Source organism: Anser brachyrhynchus (assembly GCF_964034855.1).
Source record: "Anser brachyrhynchus genome assembly, chromosome: Z".
Classification (NCBI taxonomy): Eukaryota; Metazoa; Chordata; class Aves; order Anseriformes; family Anatidae; genus Anser; species Anser brachyrhynchus.
The window spans coordinates 6247825-6273529 of NC_137697.1; the positions used below are offsets into that span (position 1 = coordinate 6247825).

Sequence of the window (25705 nt, forward strand, 5' to 3'; positions counted from 1 at the left end):
ATTAGCTACTGAGTAGTGGCAGATTGTCATCATACAATTTTCGTGCCTTCAGTTACAAGCTAAGCTGTACAATTAATGCTTTGGGAAACTCTCTTCTTAATGCTTAGCCAGGGTTAGCCCACATTTTAAATCCAAAGTTAGCTAACTGAATAATAAATTACAGGAGAACTTAAAAACAGCCAAGACTTGATAAGAATGTTCTCAAAGGATTTGTGGCATCTGCTGATTGCTCCTCATTAGCCTCACATATGCCATAGCTAAGGCCACTCTAGTGTTTGAAAAGCTTGCCTGGATTCAGCTCTCCAGGTTTCTTACTCTTGAGCACTGCAGGAAGGTGGAAAGATACATGAAAATTTGGTGCAGCAAGTCCCCTTAGTATAGTCTGAGCTCACTGCCCTACAGTTACCTCTGCAGAAAGGAGCTCCCACTTGCTGGTTAGAGAGGCAGAACAAGAAACAGCAACCTCAAACAGAAGCCAGATGAACCCAATAACTTGCATAAAGCTTCTCTGTTTTATACAAGAGCATGGGGCAAGGTTCTCTGGTTGTTGATATCAGCAACCTGATGATTCACAGGTTCTCTGACTTTAAGATGTGAATTAATTAACTTCTTGAACCTTCTGGAATGAGAGAGATGTGTTTCTTCAGCTACTTAAGAGCCTTCCAATTCAGGTTGCTCATGTTTCATCACTGTGTAGAAACCAAGAAAGAACAAATGACGTCTCTTGGAGAACCTGGAAACCCATCACAGCAAATTCTGAGGCTCATGGGTTCCATTTCATCCATGAGATGAGGATCAGCCTAAAATGAAGTTCATAACAGTGTAAATGCCGCATTTCAAACTAGCAGAGAACATGATGTTCCAGCTTTGAATGTGCTTGGATGAGACTTTGAGGCCCAGTTTCTGTGAAGTACCAAGTCCCAAATTGTCACAGGAAACCAAAAGGCCCTGCTTTGTTCCTTGAAAAGTAGATATAATTACTGCTTCCCTGTTTTATGTGCACCTCAGTCTTCTGTACCATACATTTAGTCTCAAACACAGAATTATGTAAGTGTCAGCCTTTATTTCCACTGGAATTGGAACATTTACTCAAATATCAGAAGCCACCTCACTGTCGGTGTTGTCCCGTGCTTCGCACAGGGAACTTTTCATTAGCTTTCTTCCCCTGAATCATCTCCAATACACCCACGGAACGGAGATCATAAGCCTGCTGAGCTCTAGCACCCAATGAGAATGGTCTGGCCATGACGCATGTCAGTGACCCAGCTGCATAATACTGCTTTATGCTACCTGTCAGCTTTATCATGCAGTCCAAGTAGCATTTCCTGCTATCAGTGGTAGCTGATAGACTAGGAATTCATTGGCTAAGCAGCAAAATAGACACTGTTTCATTTAAGCGCTGTTATCAGTGCTTCACCATATTGGCAAAGAACAGCTTGAAGTCATACAGGGTGTTACAGGGACTCTGTAATTTATGTATGTGAGATAGTGATACACACCTACTTGCCCCTTCGTAGTGGACTTAAATCATGCTCAGTTAATTCTCTGCGGTTTGCTTTCATGTCAAAGCATGTTAATACCTAAGCATTAGCAATCAGGAGCATACTTTGCAGTTCCTTTCTCGTTTTGTGGTAGCAGTTGCTCAGAAGAAAACAACCATTCTAGAATGGCAGAGAACTTGGTGATTACTGAACCAGAATGTTTACCAGCAGGACTTTGCTTCATGAGGGTAAGGCTGGGCACGTTGAAGTTAAACCTGTGCGACTGTCTTGCCAGTTGCACTCAGAGAGCTATGGGTTGATGTGCTGGAGGAGGGACAGCTCCTAGCCACAGATGATGGGGCTCATCCTCTTGGCAAAGCATTGCTCCAGCTGTCCCTTCTTGCAGTCCCAGCCCTGGCAATCAGCCTTTCTTCTGTTCCCAAGAAGATGAGATTGCAATCAACAAGTATAATAGCAAGGAGAAGCTATGGTTGATGAGCTGTCCACATCACCTCGTGGTAGAACAAGTCATTAATTGCATGGTTCATGAACCAGAGCGATCAGCTGTTGCTTCTGACCTCAGACATCCAAACCTTGTTACACATGCCTCTGGTAGCTTATAAAGAAGCAAACAGAGAGGAATAGGTGTCTCATGCCAGTTTCTTTTTGTTGTTGTTGTTTTGTTCCATTTTGTTCTGTTTTCTCTTCAACTGGAAAAGCAGTTCCTTGAAATGTTTGGATGGATCCTGAACTGGTTCTGTCTCAAACCTACCAGAAATGACCAAAACCAGAAGACTGTTCAACACTTTTAATTACAGATAGCGAACCAGGCAACTTGTGACTCATACTTTCACATAGTACGAGAAGGGAAGGAAAATGTAAGGGCAAGACAAACCACCACCAACAGATGCTGTTTTTGTTTTTTGTTACCTACAAGTTTGGCTAGAAAGACTGCTGATTGGCATTATGTTAGCTTTACTCTGTTTTTGTAGTGAGTTCTAAAGGTAATAGGAATATGAATTCACTTTAATAAAGGAAAAATAGCTGCAGCTAGCAATGCCCAAAGTTATAAGGCTTAACTAATAATTGTTTGCTTATTTTCCCCCTATTCTTTAAATGATCCAGGAGTTTCATTAGCACAGTTTCATGTGCCTAATAGCAAGTCAGTTTTCCACACTAGCTTCCAAAGGAAAGTGAACAGATCAAATTCCAAATCCCTTTAAGTCTCAGCTTTCTCTAACAGATGGTGAGGAATGTAAAGAGGTCTTCAGCGCTGAGTACAGTAGTGGGTGCTCCTGTCATGGTTAAATCCTGTATAGGTGTATGTGTAGACAAAATGTAAAAATCTGAACTGTTTGTTAACCATCTAGCCCATTACATTGGTAAATAGGTACTCTGCCTTAGAGGTAAGGCTGAAATTCTGAATGCCAAATGCAAACATTTCTGGAATGCAAACATTGTCTTCTTTACAAGAAGCTTGCCTACAAAGAAACATGTCTTCCAAGTTACTTTTTCAAAGAAAACGATCCCTAAGCATTCAACATGTGGTGTTATGTGTACACAGAGGTGGGTTCCTCACAATTGACTCCTTTGAGGCTGGAATGATGGCTACAATGGGAACGAAGGGCACTGCTGAATGCAAAAACAGATGGCTTTGGGCTGCTAATACTGGAGCAAGCACTTTTCTTACAGCATATACCAACATGTCAGCTGCATCCATTTAGTGCTTGGGGCACTTTTTAATTTTTTCTTGTCAAGTCTTCTCTGAATAGGTGCATTGAAAAAGCTGTGCAGATCAGTGTGAGAATAGAGCTGTTTGTGCTCAATACTCAAAGCTGAGACGATGCTTTCCAAAAGTGATCAGTGCACAACAGTTCTTGCTGTTATATTGTGTACACGTTTTCAGAATAGCTGGGGTCCAGTCTTCTGAGAGCAGTGGCTGGGTCAATCATACTTTTGAATACTGACAGCAGGGTAAAAGGTGAAATAGCATCTTTCAAGACCATGCACAGAGAAGTGCAAAAGTAAATAACATCCAGTCTAAAAAGTCAGTCATATCTCCTTCTAGACTTAGCAATGAAATGACCCATGAGCCCAAGGTAACACACAGTATTTGCTAATTTCTCAGCCTGCTTATGCTGTTGGCCATGGGGAGTTCACATTCACTTTCCTTCTTAACTCTGCAAATATCAGTAAGAGGACTGTGAGGGTATTGGAGCCTGGGGCAACCCCTTGGTGCTGTTTGGGCAAATATCTTTTGATGATTTCACAGCTTCTGTAACAGCAGGAGACAGTGGTGGAGAGGATTCCAGCTGACAAAGTCCATTGTTGATGGTTCACCTGCTCTTTTTAAGAGTGGCCTCAACAGTGAACAAGAGCAGTGTGAAGGAGACCAGACTGCCCTCTGGGTTCAAGCTAAGTGCTCTTCTTTCATCCACAGTTGGATGCAGAAGCAAGTGACCATCTCAAAGAGCTGCAGGTGAAGTTGAACAATGTTTTGGATGAGCTGAGCGCAGTGTTTGGTAACAGGTGAGTATAATGAGGTCCCTGTTTTTGAAGCATTCCTTTCTTTTGTCTAGTCTCATTCAGTCAGATCAAAAAGAGAAAAGAAACTTGTAACAACTGCATTGCATTTTTCTTTTTGTCCTAAATTCATGGTCTTTCAAATACTGAGACCATATAAAGAAGTGAGGAATGTTTTTAGAAGTCTCTCTTTTCTGTATTGCTCTGCTTAGAAATGTAACAAGGAGATCCCTCAACTGTAAAATGTATTTGAATTACATGGAATTATTTTTTTTCCTGTAAGTAGCGCTTGTCAGTAACAGAATTGCCTGCTCCTTTATTGCTTGGAAAGCAGTTTCCAGCTTAGCGTTTATGAAGTAACGTTTGTGTTTAAATGTTCTACTCTAAATGTATGAAACAGTTGACTGATTTCTGATTGTTAAATGAGTATTGGAATACAAAGGAAATGGGTTTAGAATTTGAGATTGACTTGTTCTGATGTTGCAGTGGATCGCGTTTTCTAGTGTTGTGAGGGAGGAGCTCTTTAAACAATTGCCAGGCACAGATGGCAATTAAATTTTATTTTCAATCATGATAAAATTTACCTGAGTATAAAAATGTGCTTGACTTTATGGTTCACTACAAAATTATTATAAAAGATGTTAATTAAACAAAATCTAGAAATACAGGGTTCCAAACTGATCTCCAAAACCAACCACTTCTCATGATAAACCCCATTCATTTCATGTTGTGCTTTATAACAAGATTAATGCAGGCATGTAGTTGAAGCATGGGTGAGGAGAATAAAGCAAATTGTACCAACTTGGCCTCTTACAGTGCACAGATTTGCAGTACTTAAGACCAAAAATCCTGGTGGGATTTGTCATCATTTATCTGGATTTCAGCACACAGAGCTAGTGGGGAGTTCCCATTGCCAGTGGATGGTATAGCAAGAAATGGAGAAATTCCAACTGTAACTGAGCTGAATTGATAAAATTCATAATTAGATGGGGAATAAGTGAGAAATCATAATTAGGGAGTGAGTTTTATCTGAAACCTGTCTCCGTGGTGTCACTGCTACAAGACAATTAGGATACAATCTTGACATTTGCAAGTATGATTTAAAGAGATTATTCAGTATTGGCATACATACCAGGGAGCATTTCAGAGAAATGCGCCAGTGAGAGATCTAACCAGTCAGACAGCTCAGATGCTTTGCTTATTCCTTAACAGTAATAGGGGATGGAAAGCAGAGCTGCAGTTTACTGTATAAGCTGTATATATGATCTTCTGAAGGATGTAAATGTGGGAGGTAAGACAGATATCCACAATATTCCGTACAGAGTCTGTAAACAGTGCTCCTACAACACTGTGCACACCTGACACTGCAGATCTTACTCTGTTTCATCTGTGAGATAATTGCATCAGCTGGGAAAAAACAGCGCGTATCTGGAGAGCCTTACAACCTTTGTGCTGAGAGGCTTGTGTTTGGACACAGAAGCATTTTCTTCTTTAAAGGATTTCAGCAGAGACAGGGAAACTTGAATGGCTTTATGCTTCATGCAAGGCTAGCTGGTGTTTTGTTCTTGGAGGCTGTAGGAGTGAAGGAAGGAATTTCCTGCAGGAGTTGTGGAGCAAGGTGCCCTGTTCGTCAGCATAAGCGAGGCTGTCTTTTAACTTGCTGCTGCCAAGAGCACCTGTCAAGCTGTACGTCTACATTAGCCTCGCTTTTAGGTGAACCTGTTGCCACAGTAACTGATTTACCATTTTTCATAATTGGTGACAATTTTATCTTGCATTAATTTTAACCTTTGAAGATAATATTATCTTTTATCCCCTGGCTGGGTGTTTACAGCGTCTTGAAGCAGGGTCCCAAAACTGATGCAGTATTTGGAAGAACTGTGGGGTGAGATTAGCCTGTAGCAGAATAGGGACTGTCAGCAGTACAGGAGATTGCTGGTACTATTTTCCTTGTGGCTTATGTCTTTGGTTAAGCTGCTGTTGTTGTAGCCACAACTGATTGTTGCAAACTCCTCTCTGCTAGAAATGGGGAAAGTGGAAACGGAGGCTGCATGCAGAGAACCCTCCATTGTCTGTCTGGAATTGCTCTGGTGAGATGCAGGTTAGAAGTGAACCAGAGAGACTATGAGGCTAGAGGTGGCACTGCAGGAAAGGGAAGATGTGATGGGGTGGGAAAGGAAGGTGGGAGCCATAGGAGAGGAGGAGCTGTGTGCTGGGACCCAGTACGTGGATGTCCTAGTGACTCAAGCAAAAGTCTATGCCTGTTACACAGATACAAAGCTGGTTTCCAAACCTGTGTCCCTGCTCTTAAATCTTTACCTGAGCTACTAGCACTGGTTTCTCTTCCTGGTTTCAAACTTATGTGCTGTTAGTGGATAGCTAAATGTCACTTGTAAAGCCTATTTTTAGTAATTGTTCTTTTAAATGTCAAAGCATTTCCATTTATTCGCTGAATTTGATATGTTGACAATTCCGCTGTGCTATTCATCATATTTAACCATTGTATTATTTCATTTTGAACCTCTTCTTAGCAGTAAAAGATGGAAAGGTAACTGTGCGTTAATGGCTTGCATGCCACTTGCATGTCAATGAGCACAGTGTGCTCATTGCATAGCTGAGCCCCACATCCGTATTTGGCATTTCAGTATAGCATGGAGTGTATGGCAGTGGACTGGTTTCAGTCAGTTCCTGCTTTCACACCGTTTCTGTGATCTTCAAGACTTGGCTTATGATGGGTCATAACCAGATTGTTGCCGATTGACTCTTAGGTGCTCAGAGTTGTGTGCGTGCTGGGCCATCACTCCATACTATATCCCAATCTTTGTGGTGTAACACCCTATACGGAAAGCAAAACCACATCAGAGTGGCTTCAGCTAAGAATAATGGAATTTCTCAAAATCTGGAAAGGATCATTTCTTTTTGCAAGCTGAATGAACAAATTACTCTCAAGTGTGATGTATCTTTTGTTCAGAGGTGGTAGGCTGTCTGTGAATGATGTGCATAAGGAACCGGACAGCATGCCTCTTGGTAGCAAATACGGTAAGTAAGCAGAAAACTTCAGGGAGGAAGAGTGTGTAATTGAGTGCATAGTTTATGGACTTGCAGTATTCTTACCTTATGTAAGAGAGCTGATAGCTCTGCCACTGATAATCTTGTTTTTGCTTCTCTTACCTGCCCAGCTTTCAGACTCGTATTGATGAATGTGTCAAGCAGATGTCTGATATCCTCTGCCAAGTGAAAGGGACAGGAAATGTTGCCGCTAATGCCAGAAACACAGTTGCACAAGATGCAGATAATGTCCTGAGGCCGTTGATGGATTTCCTGGATGGAAAGTAAGCAAGTACTCAGATACACATTACACATACAGCACGTCAGATTGGGAATGGTGGGAAAGGAAAAATAGCTCTATGTTCTTGGGTAGTTCTTGAGATGTCCAGCCTGTGAATTCTCATGGCTTTTCTTCCAATATCTGCATTTTTCTCAAGGCATGTATCTCTTCATGCAGTGCCAGAACTCACTCTGTTCCCTTTCTCCCTCTGGCAGCTATAGCAATCAGCAAACACACTGCTGATCAGGTAGTGGAAAAGGCTGAGGCATACGGTAAACTCTAAATATTCAATTTGTGGTTTTCTCCTATACATATTGTACTGTAGCCAGTTAGCAAACATACTGCAAAACATACTTGCAAACTTGATACATACAGTGCTCAGTATCACAGTCATATCAAGAGTGTGTGTTCTAGCCATACCTAGTGTTATTCTGACTAGAAAACGAACATCTGAATTAGGTGATGTACATGAGTTTTCTGCAAGTCGAGCATGGCTTAGGTGAACTGCAGATCCATTGCTTTAATTAACTGTTGCCATTAACACATGATTCAGCTGTTCAGGGACTTTCTGTTGCTAATTGCACATAATTCTTTTCAGCTAAGCCTTGGCCTGCTAAGAGAAATAGTTTTTAATCTCTGTAGGAGTTAAAATTCTCATTGATGGACAGCAGTTCTTTATTTTGAAAGGTGTGGCCAAAGATTTTCTTAATAAAAAAATGCTGTGAGAGATGTGAAGGCTTAAAAGCTTAAAAATAAATTTCTTCTGTTGTTTTTTATTGATCATCCCATCTTTCTCTTCAGTCACTATGTAGTAAGTGACTCTTTGCAGCAATCATTACATCTAGGAGCCCTCTCATTTGAGCATTTTCCATGCATGCCTTCACTAATCCTCAGAAGCCACCTTCCTTTGTATCAGTAGGAACCTGGGACGCTACAGGCTTTTCATACAACCATGGAGCAAGTCATTTTGATAATAATCCAAGCCTGGGGTATTTTCTTTCCTCCTCTACAGAAGGAAATTCATTTTTGTTGCCTCCTGCATCCTAGCCATATCAGTCTTGCCCCTGTTGAATTTTGCTCATTTACTAACTGTAGGAAATCTAGGAGAAGATGTTACACAGCGTAGAAAAGCTGGCTATCATCTGTGCACTGCTACTGGCTGCCGAGTTCCTGTTTTATAGCTCTCCCAGTGTGGTTAGTAAATGCCATTGGAAACACTTGTTGGGATTTGAAGAAGAATCTTATGTTTCTTGGCCTTTTTGGTAGCCTGCACAATAATAAAGGAGGAACAAATAGGGAGATAAAGTATTTTGCTTTATGTAAGAGGGAATAAACATGTGGCACATGATGGGTGGTGAATGCCATTGCAACAAGATATAGATGAGTCCAAGAAATGCTTTGAGGTGGTTCTGTAGGTGGAGCATGTAGGGACTTCTGCAGCTATCGGAGGCTGTGCATTTGCAGGAACTTCTGCATAATAGTCTGGGAAGTATTCATTTAGGTATTCAACAAAGGTTATTATAATGAACCCTTAAAGGTATGAAACCATTATTCTGTATTTGTAATTTTTCCTATATATTGTGTAAGCCCCGTACAGTGGGAAGTATCTTAAATGGAACCAGCTGAGTGGTATCTGTTCTTATCTGAAATATTCCCAACCACCATAACCTAGTGATATCTTCCGTAATCCCCAGGTCAGTAGAACTAACTGAGATCAGAAATGTCAATAATCCAAAGGTCTTCAGCACTAGAACTCCAAGGAGGTAGGGAGACTGTACTATATGAAAAAGGAAGATTTCTTTTTACCCTTAAAGCAATCATTATGAGAAACTGCTTTGGGTGGGGCATTGATTCTGCCATACACATCTCCTTTTTCCTTGCAAATTGCATTCTTTGAATTTGCTCAGTTCTTATTCCTCTCTCCCTACAGCCTGACACTGTTTGCGACTGTGTGTGAAAAGACAGTGTTGAAACGGGTGCTGAAAGAGCTCTGGAGGGTGGTAATGAATACCATGGAGAAGCTGATTGTGCTGCCTCCTCTAACAGACCATACGGTAAAGCATTTTCTCCTTCCTGACTCATAGCAGAAAGTGTTGCCATTCCCTGTGTAACTCAGCTCTTTGGCCTAATGAGTCATCTGTCCAGGTAAATTTGTCTGCATGTAGCCTGCTCTAGGATGGAAAAATATATCCAGTAAAGTAAGACAGCAGCTCTATTTATAGTGGGGTTGCAAGACACAAAGCACACTCTTTTTAGAAAAAAGAAAAAAAGAGAAAAAAAAAAAAAAGAGAACGAAAATCCATGATCTAAAAGGAGCTGTCATCAGGTATATCAAATCACATTGATTAGGGATTTGCAGTCCCTTAGAGAAAGCTGTATTTAAGGGCTTATTTGGTAGTTAGTGATGGCTTCTTGGCATTAGATCAATGCCTGTAAATACTTTTGCCTAATTATTGTCATGTGTTGGTCAGGTGTTCCTCTGTATAGATGTGGTTAATTTGGACTTCCTTTTTAATGACATCTTCCATGAGGTTTTAACATCAATATGGGTTGGCATGCTTTCTGTGTGTCTGGTGTTGGGGAGTTGGAAGCATGTCCAGATAGTTTGCCTTCAAAGGCAGTCTTTTATATAATTGTTCAGCTGTGTGGATGTGCTGGATGAATGTGTGTCATGAATGTAGTGACATTTTTAACAATGAAAGATTAACCTCTTTCCTACTTTTGAGAAACCACAGAAACTGATTAAATGTCAGTCATGCACGCCCAGCTGCTCTGGGGGATGACACTCAGTTGTAGGCAGCGTGAAGTTTGGACTACAACCTCATTATTTGGAGATGATCCAGAACTTCTTTTCATCTATGTTGGAGTGAACCTGTGGTCTGTGGTTAATTTATGCTGATTTATTTCATCCCAGTTGTGGGTAGGACAATAGTAGTTTTCACTATTCAGCACTTGCCTACGTAATTTGAGTGGACTTCTTGGGTTGCAGCATATAGAGAAGTGATGCTAACCTGCAATTTGCACTAGGTATTTCTTGCTCTGAGAGAGGGAAGGCCTTTGCCTCTGGCCTTGATGATGACAAACTAAACAGAACCACTGAGACAGTGTGCAGTCATGCCTCGTAAGCACCAAATTAGCATGAGGTTTAAATTTGCTAAAGACTGCTTGCTCTGAGCTCAGATTTTCAGTGATCATTTCTATTTCCCCTTTTAATTCAGAAGGGAGGAAAAAAATTGAATTGATTTCCCTTTGTTGAACTGCTGTAAAAAGTAATTTTTGATGGGGTCAGGTGCTAAAATGCATCATGTAAGAGCAGCATTATTATGACCCTTCAGAAACAGAAGCATTTAGATCAAGGGCCTCAGAGAACCAGGGGGGAGCTGCTTGAGCATTATTCTGGCTAGTTTTGAGTTTTAAAGGCAGAGTGTGATTCAGTGTTTGTGTCATGAAGAAGGCAATAACTGTGATCAGGCAATTCTTCCAACCTGTAGGATGTTGCTATAAGCAACTTTTTTTTTTTTTTAACAAATAGTTTCTTGTTGCCAGCACTTCAGCTTCAAATTGAGAAGCTCTTTTTATGTAATGATGCGCACCCTCAGTTTTCTGAGATAATATAAAATGTTCATGGCCAGATTTTTAGCTGTATGATCAATTATATCATAGTGAGAAGGCTTTCCTCCCTGTTCTCAGCAAGAGAAAGCCAGTGCTACCTCTGAGTGTTCAATGGACCACAGTGGGACAGTGTCCCTCTTAAAAATTCTCTGCAGTCTTTAAGATGCAGGGGATATTGATGGTAGAAAAGAGTCTCTTTTCTGGAATGTTTAATTTCTCTCCTTTGTGTAAACTTGCTGGAGATGTGGAAGTGTTTCTGATGGTGTTCATGGAATGCGTACTCTGGTAGAATCATAGAATGATAGAATCAGTAGGGTTGGAAAAGACTTCCAAGATCATCTGGCCCAACCATCCCCCTACCCCCAATACCACCCACTAAGCCCTGTCCCTAAGCACCACATCCACCCTTTCCTTGAACAGCCCCAGGGACAGTAACTCCACCACCGCCCAGGGCAACCCGTTCCAGTGCCTGACCACTCTTTCTGAGAAGAAATGCCTCCTCATTTCCAACCTGACCCTCCCCTGGTGCAACTTGAGGCCATTCCCTCTAGTCCTATCGCTAGTTACCTGCGAGAAGAGGCCAACCCCCAGCTCCCCACACCTTCCTTTCAGGCAGTTGCAGAGAGCAATAAGGTCTCCCCTGAGCCTTCTCTTCTTCAGACTAAACAACCCCAGTTCTCTCAGTCGCTCCTCATAGGACTTGTGTTCCAGGCCCTTCACCAGCTTCGTAGCCATCATCGCCTTTGTAGAATGCTCTCTACACACTGCACTAAGTCTAACTTTGCTTGACTCAGTCATTGCACAGTGCTTTAATGTCAGATTTTCTCCAGTACAGTCAATTCCACATGAATTAGTTCAGCCAGCATTACACAAGGAAGAAAAACCTGAGCTTTCCCCTTCCGTTCTCTGCTGCTTCTGGAAGATTTTGTGTAGGGTGGGGCTCAGATGAGACAGCAGTTAGGTACTTCCAGTGAACGATGCATTGGGGTTTGGGCAGTTTTATGGCCTGACACTGATGACATGAGACACAGGTGCCTTAATAACTTTCAGATGACTGGCTGCTACCTGTCTGAGTATTGACTGGCTGTGTGTTGTGAGATTAGTAGCAACATGATCTCCAGTAATTCACAGAGCAGTTCATGCTTCACTTGTTTTAAGTAAAGATCAACATTTAATTGAACACACTCTGCCTTGGATGAGTGGATATGCAAACATAGCTGTCTGAGAATCCATATTTTGGGGTTCAGTGCACAGCACTCGGGGATATTAATGGGTTAGATATATATTTCTTTCTCCCTCCCTGCTTAACATGGGACTATAACATTTCATCAGTGGCTGCTCAGGTCAGTGAAGAGTTGATTAATTCTCACACAGCTGGTTCTTCCACAGCCTCTCCTTTATTTACTTCACACGGCACACTGCAGCCATTCATGTGAGGCTCCATTTGTGCTAGCTCCTGCTGTGCTTTTTTCTCCTCATCAGACTTTTCTTCACTAAATGAGAACATGGTCCAGAATAAGAACAAATTTGGTTTAAGCTGCAGACAGATTTTACACATGACTTCCAAACTGGCTGTTCATTAGGCTTTTCTCCGAGCAACGCTAATCCGGAGCAATACTCCAGTGGAGAGTGTATCTGTGAGAGGTTTTCTGAAACCTTTCTTAACTTGTGTTAGTTTAAATCTCTCCCTTTTGCTAGCTGGGGGCAAAAAGAAGTCCAAGACTACCTCTGTGATGAGTAGAGAGTTTTCTTAGTCTTCACTGAAACAATGGTTTGTGAACTGTACATATGCCCAGATCTCTGTACCTAGAGGAAATTATTGTCCCTTTTTCATTCCCACTTTTAAACCTATTTTCTCAGTGTTTAATATACCATGACACGTTAAAAAGTCTGATTTTTAATGGATAGTAGCAAATGATGGTGACGTTTTTTAAAATTAACGTAAATGCTGCTAATAAAGGATCAGATTTCATTGTTGTTGAATGTATGAATTCAAAAGATTTGAGAAAGGAATGTACAATACCACATAAAACTTCCTTGCACTTTTATGTCTCAGAAAATAAGTCTGAGTAATAATACGTTTTCCAAAATAGGACTGGAATTCAAAAGATCTGCAGTAGGCTTTTGTTTCTTAACTTTGTCAACTAAGCAGTAGAACAGTTAAACTGTAAGAGTTTGAGTCTCTTGGAATATCAGTCAGTACATTTCTGGCTTCTAGCAATTATACTTGAGTCAGCCGATGGTCCTTCTCCAAATGCTTTTGCTGGGGAAAAACAAATTCATACCCTTAATACAGAATTTAAAATCTCCATATTGCAGACTACAGATGTTTTCCAGGTTTCCAGAAAGTTTAGGAAGGTGTAGTTAAAGTCATGGAAAGAACCAGGCAAACCAGCACTGTCCAATGTCTGTCCCCTTTTCAGCTGTGTTTGCCACAGACCTTGGTAGAAACAGTTCATAGGAAGGTCTTAGTTTTCCTTCATCTTCAATCCTTGAAATTTTAATTCTGTTCTGGGCAGTTTTTCTCAAAATGACACAATAAGTGAGTGTAGTTGTTTTAATTCCCCAGAGCTGCCCTGGAATAAATGCTGTCTGTAAATCTTTGTAATGTTTTCCATGAATAAATAACTTTTTGAGAATCTTGTTTACAAGGATGCTGCTTGGCAGAGAAAGGAGCTGTCCAGATTTTCATTAGGCGTTACCAACATCGATGACAAACTCCATATAACAGTAAAAGAACTTCTCCTTGCAGACACAGTGACAGAGATTGGCACTGATTGATGAGGATTAGAAAAATGGGCAAGAAGAACTGAAGAGCAGTTATCAGCTTTGTTCCTTGAAGCGTATCACATCACTGGGTATTGCTCAGTGTTACTGACCTGCCCTCCTTTGAAGCCTGCAGCAGGGAGACTACGTGCATAGGCTAGTTAATGTTGTTCAAATGTGTGTATGTATATATAGGGAAAAAAAAAGTCCAATGAAGGCTGAAGATCCTGGATCAAGAAATGTTAATGTTACTGTGTTTTGAGGATGCTCACTTGATTTTTTCAAAGTCCAGTTTGTAAAAAAAAAAAAAAAAAAAAAAAAAGAAAGAAAGAAAAAAAAAAAAGGTATTTTTTTTCTGCTTGGTCAACAGGCTTGAAAACCATGTTTTAAGACCTGTAAGTTGAACAAGCTGTATGATCAATCGCACAGAACATCAGGCGCATCTGACAGCATTCACTGTTGGGTACCAAAACATTGGCTGAATCCATGTCCCTTGGATTATTTGGTGTGGCCCACAGTGAAATCTCTCTTCATTGCTCCTAGAATGCAATCATTGTCCTACCTTGCTTGCTGGAAATACAGAAGATTTTATACACTTTCAGTTTTTAGGGAGTTGTACTATTTTATATTGTCCACTAGGTACTGGCAGCAAGTGAAGCACCCAGTCTAATTTTAAAAGCTCCTGTTTTTGAGTGCATTATCCTTACCTGCATTTTTTTTCATTAAGAGTTGTGAATTTAATCAGTTATCAAGAGCTTTTGCTTATCTATGAAGTCAATAATGTTCATTCTGTATTGATTTCTATTCAGACACAGAAGGTTGAGGAACAATGAGGGCTAGGTAATGGTTATAGATAGAGCAAATCAAGATGTTGTCTGATTTCAGGTCACAGAGTCTTTCAGTTTGAGCAATTTCAGAAGCTAAAGTATCTCATCTAGGAATTCACTTCTGGATTGCTGTTGTAATGGGAAGAGGGTGTCCAGTGTCCCTAGGGCAGCTCAGTCTTCCCAGTGTTACTGTAACAAGCTGTAAACTGTCTTTGCTTTTCTTCTGTACAATGATAGATGCAACTTCTAGTGACAGGTATAAAGATGCTTTTCTGCTCGGGGAAGTGCATCAGTGGGGCTGATCTTAACTTTTAATCCAACAAAAAAATATAAAAATACTCTTAACAATGATTTCTGCAGTAGAACCTAGTTCACGGGCTTCTCTCTGCAAATACATTGTTCCTTCTCCACAGAGTGCTGAGTTAAAAGGCAACAAATGAGTAAATATTGAAGAATGCAGCAAAGAAAACAAGCTAAGTGGCATAGGCAGGGGCAAAAGACAATATAATAATTCTGGTCTTGCATCTTACCATGTTACCATTTCAGGGATTTGGGGATGAGCAATGTTGATAGGCAGTTGTGGTTAAGTAGGAGGATGAAAGAGTATTGAGATAAGGAAGGATAGTAGAGGAAAGCGAAGGAAGACTGTAGAAACTGCATTTATTGGAGACCTTTGGGGAAATGTGGTCCTTATGGAGCCAGCAAGCAGTCCCTAAAGATGACGATCTGTATCTTCTCCCAGGTGTTTTCCTGAGCAGAAAGACCCTGCTGGGTGGAAAGTGCCACCCACCAGTGTGTCTGATTGTCCCTGAAATCTTTTTTCAGGCGTTCAGCTGGGACATCCCCCAGGCCTTTTGTAAGTGATACCTGTGGTGACATTTACACCTACTTCTACTGCTAGCCCCTAATGACTGGTTGCAAGTGAGGAGAGCCAAAGATCATCTTTGAGAGAACATCTCTCCTGACATACCTAAAGCTTTCCTGAGACAGATAATGGAAGTGACATTTAAGTAGGGAAGAGCCCATAGCTTTTTGTATAGAGGGCTGAAGCAGAGAGCAAAGTTTCATGATATGATGGATGAACGATTCGTAGCCAGAATTACAGTAGACTGGGGTTTTATTCCGAGTGGAGTAATAGGCAGTTGTGACTTTTTGAAGAAAAAGTCAAGTGTAGATCAATGAAAGAGAGCAAAGTGGAGGAAAATAAATTCCAGTGCGCCCCATAAAATGTCTCTGGGAGGAGAGGCAAGAGAATTAGATTGGTTGCTTTTTTCTTCTCACTTAATTTTGGGCTTAAGTCCCCAGGCAAAAGGAGTATTACACGAGAGAGAAATGCTGTGCTGGGAAAAAGGAAAAATATTTTTGCTGTAACCATTGCAGGGAAATTATTTTTAAAAATATGTTGTAGTAAGAAGAATCCCTTTTTCTAGTGTGTAAGTGGCTTGAAGCAAAATTTTCTGTCATTGGGATTTATTGTCCCTTTTTGTTTCTTCATTGGTCATACAGCATCAATAAGCCACAGTGGGGGAAGAAGAGCCATGGCCAAGCTCTTGATGTGTAAAAGAGATGCTGTAATATATACTGGATTTCATTTGCCATTGTCTCACCTGAAAACTGCTCAGATCCAATTGTTTATGACCTGGGTTGTGCTTACCCCTACCCTATTGATTGTTCTTTACTTCCTCAGAGAGATTGTCATCAGTTGTGTGTTCTTTGCGTTGGACAGTCTTACCCAGTATTTATTCATGTGTATTTAGACTTGAAATCTAGAGGAGCACCTGGCGATGAAGCCAGTACGCTGCCTTCACCCCCAGCCTGTGCAAGCTGTTTGAGGGTGCATCCTCTCTGGAGGATAGGTGGCCACTGCAAGCAAGAGTAAGAAAGCTAGCAGGATATTGTGCTCTGAAATAGCTCTGGATTTGGCATATACAGAAATGTCACGTTTTACACTAGGTAATAATTTGGCGAGGAGACAAGTTGTTGTGACTGGCCTTGCAGTGGTTATGTAAAGTTCTGTCTGTGAACTGACTTGACTTGCTGAAAGGAAAAATATGCAAAGGTTGTGTATAATGTTTTTTCCCTCCATTCTTCTCTAACTTTTTACAATCATAGGGCACACAGTTGATTTTCAGTGCTGCTAAGGAACTGGGACACTTGTCAAAGTTGAAGGTATTGTTGTGCATGGCTTGTGTTTGTGTCCTTGTGTTTAACCGTAGAAGTGTAGTAGTGCATAGCATGGCTTGTGCTTCCTGTGGTCTGTGGCTGAATGCAGTTATAAAGAATAGCTTTTAAATGCATTAAATGTGCTTTTAAATGCATCCTGCTAATGTTAGTATTGTGTTGAAATGAAGTGCTAAATTTTATTGTGGGTTTAATCATCAAAGTAGTTTATTTCTTCCATAGATAAAGTGATCAGTTTGGTATATCTATTAAAAATGAAAAAAGTACAGATACTGATATCTGGCCAGTTCCTCTGTATCCCCTTTTATAAAAGGGAGTCCCTTATGTGATCCTGGTAACGAGATATCGGTAGCAAAGATGCTTGTGCTAGCTATTGATGAATTATAAGAACTGTTACAAAAATAACTGTTGCTTATGGAACAGAGCCTGTGTCTGTAAATTCCTTCTGCGTGGGCTCTCTTTACAGGCAAGCTGGCATTTAGCATGAAGGCTATGTTGATGTGTTTTGACACTGCATGACGTGACAGTGCATGACACGAGCATTACTAAGTGCACGCCACCTCATCATAAGTCAATCAAGCATTAATTCACTGGTCACGACAGGAATGGTATGAAAATAGTGATGCTTTACAACATTCAAATTGCAAACCGTGGTTTGACTTGTGCTGCAAAGGAGATGTTGTGCAAGAAAAGGTCTAAATCTGAAGCGTCACAGTGCACAAATTGTGCAGCAAGGAAGATGGCGACAGATGTGAACTCTGTCTTGGAGGATGATCAGGGAAAACTTCTCATGTCCAAGGGTGTTCTTCTAAGTGATCAGTGCAATTTCAGAAGACGTTCATCTCTTCCCATGATATTTTCTGTCTTGTGCACTTATTGCAGTTGTCCTTACATAGCTATCTATTTCCCTTGCCCAGCAGACACGTTTTACATACAAAGTTATGATTCAGGGCAGTACACGATTCATTTAAGGTAGTGCTTATTAGAAGTCCTTGTAGGGATCTGGACATGTCTCGTTAGATGCACGTGCTTTTTTCCAGCTACATTTTGAGGCTGCAACACAACAGTTAACAGTGGCATAACGTAAACCGTTCAAGTGGGGCTCCCAAGGGGAATAGCTGTCATCTGTCACCAGTGCTGGTGATGGCCCTGTGCACTCCCACAGCCAGGTTGTCCTCCCTGGTGACATGGTGACTCTTGAGGATTGCACCACTTCCTCTGTTTCCTGTGCTTACAATGCTTCTTGTCACTTCCATGGTAGAAAAGGGGAGAGAGGAACTTTGTAACCAGACTGGAAGAGTTGGAGCTGGACCACAGACTCCAACTATGACTCTCTCTTTCTGTGAGTGTCCCCTTCCCTTGGAAAAACAGCAGAGGGTACCTGACATTTGGAGGAGAAGCCATCCCTGCCCTCTTTGTGCACATCTGTATTCAAAGGATGAGCTCTGAATTTTCCCTGTTACCCCTCCCAGGTCATGAGGTCAAGTTTATGCAGACAACTAAGAGTTCCTGTGAATTTCTTGTGTTCTCGGACTTACTCAGTGACATTCACTGTTATCTTTTACTTCCTCCTTATTCTCTCTTTACTGGAATTTCTTAAAATATACAATTCCTGGCCTTTTGCCAGGAATGAGTTGGAAGCTTTGCCTTTTTCCATTTGCAGTGGTCAGATCAAGGCCAACCCCAGCAGCAGCTTGTCTTCAGTTCAGTTACTGTAAAGCTTAACCTTGCTAACTCTGGACTGCATTTTTAGAAGTGCATGTACACATGGAACTCAGGCAAGCCTTGGTGTATTTTCAAACTTTATTTGCATATCCACATATAGGACTAAAGCAGCACAGGTGCACAAGATTTTATATGTGGCAACAAAGCTCTATCCAAGTGTGAAAGTACTCTACTACCTGAATTCTGGGGACCGTTAGTTCAAACAGATGGTGTGAACTGACACTGTCCAAAAATTTCCAGGAGAGTAAGGGTGTTACAAGAGTGTAAATTGTTTGGGTTTGTGTAAGCATCAAGAGTGGGTTTTTTTGGTCCTTTTGTTTTTACAGGCATGTACGAGCTAATGGGGAAAGCATGAATAAGTAGCTCTTCAGAGCCCCTCTCCTGTGCATTTCAATAAAAGCCTGGGAAAATTACAACATGGATTTGAAGCCTTTATTTGTCTTAAATAGAACGGTAGGAAAAGAGCACTAGTGAATCAGATAACTCAGCTGAAAACTGAACCTGACAGACCTGATGAGCACAGGCTCTTGTCCTGATGACAAATCAATTTCCCAGTGCATTTTAAAACGCTTGGAAAACCAACCATAAAACTAGCACCTTGGTGCCAGATATCTGCCTCCCATTTATTATCAAGCTCCTTCTGCTTGGTTTGCTTTAGTGCAAACAGTCTGCTCCTGCTGCCTGCCCTGCAGAGCCAGAAGCTGGAGCAGGGAGCAGCAGCCTCTTCTCCTTTGCGCTGCCCCGAGGGTAACCAGCCGAGCTCCAACTGTGCAGGTTTTTCTGAGAGTACCTGTGTAGAATACAAAGATGGATGTGAGAGACCAGGAAAAGATTTTGACGACTTCCACTTACAGTTACGTAATGATTTGATGTAAATATTTGAGGCTTGCAATCTGGAAAGTGCAGGGTAGCACACTGTACAGTCCTTTATAGGAACAGTGTGGGATGAGCAGAGGGCACGTACACAGGGGAATGACAGTCGTGGGCTCCTCTATGTGTAGGTGCAAGTATTACCAGTCCAATCTCGGGGGTATTTTTACATAATGTGTTGAAGTAAATGGCACTGGGAAACTCTCTGGAAAGCAATGGTATCTTGCTGTGCAGCAACAGCATGGACACAGTCTGAGTGACCACTCAGAGCAGGAGTGAGTGAGCTCTTTAGATTTTTAAGAGAAATATGCTGACCACCTGGTTTCTGTTGCAGAATGGGTAATCTGGCATGCAGACCTAGAAACTTACTGCAACAGACATGAAAGTCTCTCTGCATTGGGGGCACAGCTACCCTGACAAAATAGGCCTCTCCCATGAAGTGGCCTTGGGCGCTGGCTGATTATGTGCTTAATCTGACTGTCAGACAGACAAAGAATGTTTTACCCTCTGTGTACTGAAGTGTGAAGCCACATCATCTCCAATTGAATTACTCCCAGTTCATGATGAAGAGGGAGGAGAGCTATTGCTCCCCGAAGGACGGCTTGTTGCAACAGAAGATGCTTTGTAGCTTACTGAATGTGCTGCTGCTGTATGTAGCTTCCCAGGCCAGGATCAGCCTGAGAGGGAGAAAGAGGCGTGTTGAGGCATCTCTGCTTCTCAAGAAAGCAAACTTGTCTGAAGTACTGCTGACTTGAGCAGCATCTTCTGTTTAGTTTAATGCAGCCCCGTGCAAAAGTGCTAGATTGATATCTGAAAAGCACTGCGCATGCCTATCACTGCTCCTAGACTGCAGTAAGCCCCATCTCCGTCAGGCTACAGGGGACAGAGCATGGTGGGAATGAATGGGAACACCACCATGCGATGTGAGGAATCACTAGGCTGCAAGATGGCCAGCAGGCTTATCAGTGTGAAACACACGATACCTCACACTGGGCTTGCTGTGCTCAAAGACTATTCAGTGGACATATCTCCTGGGAAGTATCTCATATCAAAGCAGGGATAAGAAGCCTTTGCCTGATTTGCCTGTGCATTTTTCAAGAATGCCTCAGCATCCAGGCTGCAGCCAGCTGATCTGATCCTCCAGCAGGTCAAATAGTTAGAATTTGGGCTTGTGCAAAGCTTTCATTTCCTAAAATGTGCAGGATTTCTCTCAGGCTAAGTGTCAAAGAAGATCTTAGTGAAATACCAAACTATGACAGCCAGGTAGGAACCTAACAGGGATATACTACTGCAGGGAATGGAATTCCTTCCCAAAGAGACAACTTTTTCTTTTAGCAAAGGTATTTTCTAGAACATATTGCTTGTTTGTTTTTCTTCCTTTACACTAGTGATATGATAAGGTAGTGACCTTTGTAGATGGAAGAAATAAAATCCACAGAAAGCATCTAACAACTTTGCCTAATATCCAGTTCTCAAAATTACTTAATTCGGGTGGTGTTTTGAGAGTTTTATTGTGGGTGCTGTAAAACGGCAGGGGTAGCAAGCAGACTGCTGTTTGGATTTTCTTGGAGACAAACTGAATTTTAAATCATCTCTTATCTTTATCCATTCCTTTCCTTATTTTTCTCTGCCTACAAGAAACAGAGGAAGTGTGTTTATTTTCAAGTTAAGCTGTAATGAATGATTCTGAGACTCCATTAAGTAGCCACAGCATGAATCCAGAGAAAGAGGTGATACTGGGAACTCCTTTTCCTTTAGTGTCTGATGGAATATTAATACCAATTATAATGATTGTTTGCAGGATCATATGGTGAGAGAAGAAACTAGGAGTCTCACTCCAAAGCAGTGTGCAGTTTTGGATCTAGCACTGGATACTATCAAAGTAAGTGATCCCACTTCTTTCTCTGTCATTCCCTTGCTCCATCCCCAGTGCTATTTGGGAGGATAGTGCCTGTCCCAGTTGAGGAGATAGCAGGAGTCTGCTGCTGTTGTTACAGATAGTAAGACACTGAGTGCTACTTCTACATTCCTGTGAATCTGAATAAGCTTGGGCGATTGGCATGTGCTGGTAGTCAGCATACTTAAACTTAAGAGTTTTGGAATAGAAAAGCCACAAGCAGTTGGGATTAGCTGGGCTTCCAGTGTGAATTTTACCCTTCCCAGTCCATGCATACAGTAGATTGTAAATACTGGTTGCTCATTACGATTCTTCCTCGTTATTTTTCCTGTTTCTTTTACTTTTAGCAATATTTCCATGCTGGTGGGAATGGTCTGAAGAAAACTTTCTTGGAGAAGAGTCCGGACCTGCAATCACTTCGTTATGCTCTCTCTCTCTACACTCAGACCACAGACACTCTAATCAAAACCTTTGTCCAGACTCAGACAGCTCAGGGTGAGACTTCTGTGTTGTTGACAAAGTTAAATGAAGCTATCTGCTCTGTTTGCCTGTGCTCTGTCTTGTGCTGCCAGTTTGTAGAGTGCTTTTGGCAGTAAGATTTCTGGAAATGTGACAGCTCAGAGCTTTTGAAACTGGTAAGGAGGGAAAATGGGTTATTTCCTCCTCAACATCTACATTTTGAGAGAACAGAAATATGTGAAACAAGTCCTGAGGGGGTTTGTGGTCTTTTTTTCTGCAGTTCTCATGTTAACAGTCACGTTTTGTGAATTAATGTGAGTGGGTGGCTTAGACAAAGTGAAATGTGAAGTTACTGTACTGAGACTTAGGCGGTGGTGTGAGAGACCATCTCAGCAAGACATCACTGCAGAAACTATTTGGTGCCTATGTCACAAGCCAGTTGCCAGTGGCACATGTGGTTTTGACTAATGCTGATTGACAGCAATGTGATGAGTCAGAGCTACATGCTGCCTGTAAAGGGAAAAGTCTCTTACAGAAGTAAGGACAGCACTGGCTTTTTGTTTGCAGACAGTACAGGATGTATACTAGCTGGTTGATTGCAAGTCACCACAACATTTTAGTAAGCTGCTGGGATGGGTCACTGGAGTTCTTTGTTTTTCTCTGAGAAGTCACAATAATGGTGCTATTTCATTGATTGAGAAGTGGTAAATAGTTAATTGCCTCCATCTTCCATTGCTTTCACAGAAGTGTCTCCAGACCATTGTATAGAATAATTTAACCTATAGTCAGGGTCCTTCACTGGCTGACTGTGAATCTTGTTAATTTCGGGGAGAAGGGGACAGATACTAATATAGGTTAGGTCAAAACTGAAACTGATGTTCTAAGTTTTCAGGCTGTTTAGATAGAAGCGTTGGGCTATTACATCTCAGCAACAAAAATAAAACTCCATGGAGGGTGTCTTTCTGTAATCTTTTTGCTTGGGGGATAGTGTTTCCTTCAATCCTCCCAAGCCTATGCGAGCTGATGACCCCGCAGACCATATGAACTCTGCCAGGGTACTGATGCACTAAGCCCTGAAATCAAGGGGAAAGCACTCCCTAGCCAACACATGCTTCCCTGGTGCGTGAATGAGACTGCTTGGTATTGCTATTCCTCAACCAGTGGAGAAAGTACTGTGAATTCTTAGATACAACAAGGCTTGTTTTAAAGTGAAAAGTTGTTGAGTGTAGTCTTTGGGAACTGAGTCATCCTTGCCTTCATCAGCACAAATATATACTTGCTTAGGTTGAAGCATACTGCATTAAACTGCCGAAGTTAACTTACAAGTCAGTATTGCATTTGAAAGAAATGTCCTATAACCGCGTCCCAGCAGAGCAATGATGACATCCAGTGGCCAAATAGGTCAAAGACTACTTACTACACCAACAAGGGACTCCAGGATCTTCCTGTTGCTGTTAGAGTTATACAAAATACTTCTTAACTGGGAGCTTGTGTACACAACACATTTTCAATCTTTTCTATTATACGTCAAACACTTCCCATAATATGCCCAGACCACGAATTGAAGCTAGTTTTTTAACTAGGTCATATTACGTTGTCATGATGAGATGGAATGTAAGGATATGTGCATCACTGCTGTTCTATGCTCCATGCTAGAGTTATGGGTGTTTAAAGTTAGAGGAAGAAGATGCTCTGTTGAAGTCAGAAAGTGGCAAATTTAAAACTAGTATGAGGAAGCAGTTTCATGTAGTACATGACTTGACGGTAAAACTGCAGTAAGGGCAAGTGTTTAGCAGCTATACGAAGAGAAATGAGTGTAATCTGAGAGCAGTAGGAGTGTACAGAGTTGCTACAGAAGAGTATGTATTTGTTTTATTTTTTTAAAGAATCTTAGAAAGAATAAACTCTTGTTTTGGTATATAAGATGCATGCATTACAAAGCTACCAGTTATGTCACACAGCTGACTGATGACCTTTGTGGCTTGTCTGATCTATTTTGAGGGACAGGTAGTGGGCATGGTGAGCCAGTGAGCTGGTCCAAATCAGCATCATGTACATTACTATGCTTGAGAGTTTGGGGCCCTGTTTGGGGAACAAAAGACTGGAGCTATACTACCTAATATCTGTAATATCAGTGATGAGGTATCTCTGAGAAAAACGTGATTTGCTCCTGAGATTGGGGCTAGAAAAGGATGTTGCTTGCATACACTTCTGAGTAACCACGGTTGGTAGAGCAGTTTGGAGATCTGCATATGCATTGGAGGGACGGAATAGACAGCACGAGTATTTTCAGCTGACATTTGCTTTATAGAGCTCTTTCTGACTGATGTTTTCCCTTTGCCTAAGTCAAGCTTCCCGCAAGCCTACGGGAGGAAATAGCTGCATGCAAAGCTGTTTAAATGCTGAATGTTTGCTTCTCCTACTTCATCGCTCAATAGTCGCACCTTCCAGTTTTTGAGTTATCTATTGCCCTCATTTTCTTACTGAGCAGGCATCTGTGGCACAATGCTGTTAAACATTTGTTCTGCAAAGTTGGATCAGAGCTTGCAGTTGAGTTACTCCAGCACAGATTCTGTTATTGTTTTATCCCAGACAATCCCGTACTTGCAGACTTGGGGCTGGTACAGGAGATCTAAGAGGATATTTTGTCTGTTAAGAGCTAGAATATTTGTCTTGCATTTGTTTAAGTGACGCCACTAATTGCATTGTAATTCACACTCTTCTCTCTCTGTCCTGCTTGCTTCTTGCCTTTTGAATTCATGTCTTAGTGCATGATGGGAAAGGTATTAGGTTTACCGCTAATGAGGACGTTCTTCCTGATAAGGGTATGTTCGAGACTAATGTTGTTACCATAACAACATTAGCCAACTGCCTTGCTTTTGAAGTCATCTTGCCCGTGCTCAGAAACCTTTTCCAGAGACCCATTCCCTGTATCTCCCTGTAGAAGTGAACTTTCACAGAATGCTTGCATCCCACAGACAGAGCCATGGGTTGCACGGTGTGGGAGTCTGTACCCTGCCTGAGAGCCTGTCCTGAAGCTTGAGATTTATTTATGGGATGTGAAAGCTGTCTTGAAAATGGATTGTATTTTGAGAGATGCTATGGACTTGTTTCCCTACCCTTTATTGCTGTGAATTGCTATTTCAAGTCTTAGACTTGCATGCTTATAGTCTGCAGAGCTGGGCTACTGTAATACATGGTAATATACGATATGCATTCAAACCTGGGGCCGAGCTTGAACCATCTGTCTTGAAGAGTAGCCAAAAGTCTGGGTGTTTAGAAGAACCCTAAATTAAGTCTTGTTGCGTTTCATCTCTCAATTTATTTTCTGCTGTCTGAAGTCTTTTTGTTGTCTTAGGTGAAATATGTTTGTAAGACATTGCACGAGCTCAGTTCTGCAGTTTCACCTTCCAGTATCACAACACCAACGAAGCTTTCACGTCTAGATTTAAATCTGCTTGCCACTAAATGTGCAAGCATGTGTATGTATACAGTTGTACGTGATCAGAATATTTTCACTGGCTGTTTACAGATATTTATTAAGTAGCTTTTTTGTCTCTGTAAACATATCAGTTAATAGAACAAGTTCGTGGTGTAAAAAAATGAGAGTGAAGGTAGAAGAAAAAAAAAACAATCTAAATTTTGTCTCCCTCAAGGGTAATGGGATGGTTCTGCTGAGACTCCTCTGAAGCATCAGTCTCATTCATAACCCATTCATTCCACTAAAGATCAGTAAAATGAAAACCTATGTGTTTGGCAGCTGATGTTTATTAGATTGTTCAACCTGATAAAGTTGTTATGCATATATATACTATCGGTAACCTTGTCTGTTCCCACAGAAGATGCTGACAGCAGGAGTGATAGGCCTGCACCATCAGATGGGTCAGGTCAATAATTAAACCTACCGATTTTAAAGCTCTATACTTACATACAGAAAAGAGGGAACACATCCCTACTGAGTGAGGATAAAACAGTACATTCAAGATGATGTACAAATGTTGCAGCCTACAGGCTGTCTATTGTGCTCAGGTCAGGA

At 41.4% G+C, this 25705-nt stretch overlaps 1 protein-coding gene across 6 annotated transcripts in view; it reads left to right on the forward strand.

The window, feature by feature from the left end:
* Positions 1-25705, forward strand: part of UNC13B (unc-13 homolog B) — a 212801-nt gene that overhangs the window by 180609 nt on the left and 6487 nt on the right. For 3 of the 6 annotated variants that reach the window (XM_080573396.1, XM_080573399.1, XM_080573400.1), the window contains 6 exons: positions 3922-4010; positions 7184-7336; positions 9263-9386; positions 16650-16706; positions 21115-21195; positions 21558-21705. In XM_080573396.1, coding sequence (XP_080429522.1) covers positions 3922-4010; positions 7184-7336; positions 9263-9386; positions 16650-16706; positions 21115-21195; positions 21558-21705 — 652 coding nt within the window. Of the gene's footprint in view, positions 1-3921; positions 4011-7183; positions 7337-9262; positions 9387-16649; positions 16707-21114; positions 21196-21557; positions 21706-24437; positions 24495-25705 lie in introns of all 6 variants that reach the window. The other 3 variants (XM_080573395.1, XM_080573398.1, XM_080573397.1) reach the window with 2 other exon arrangements.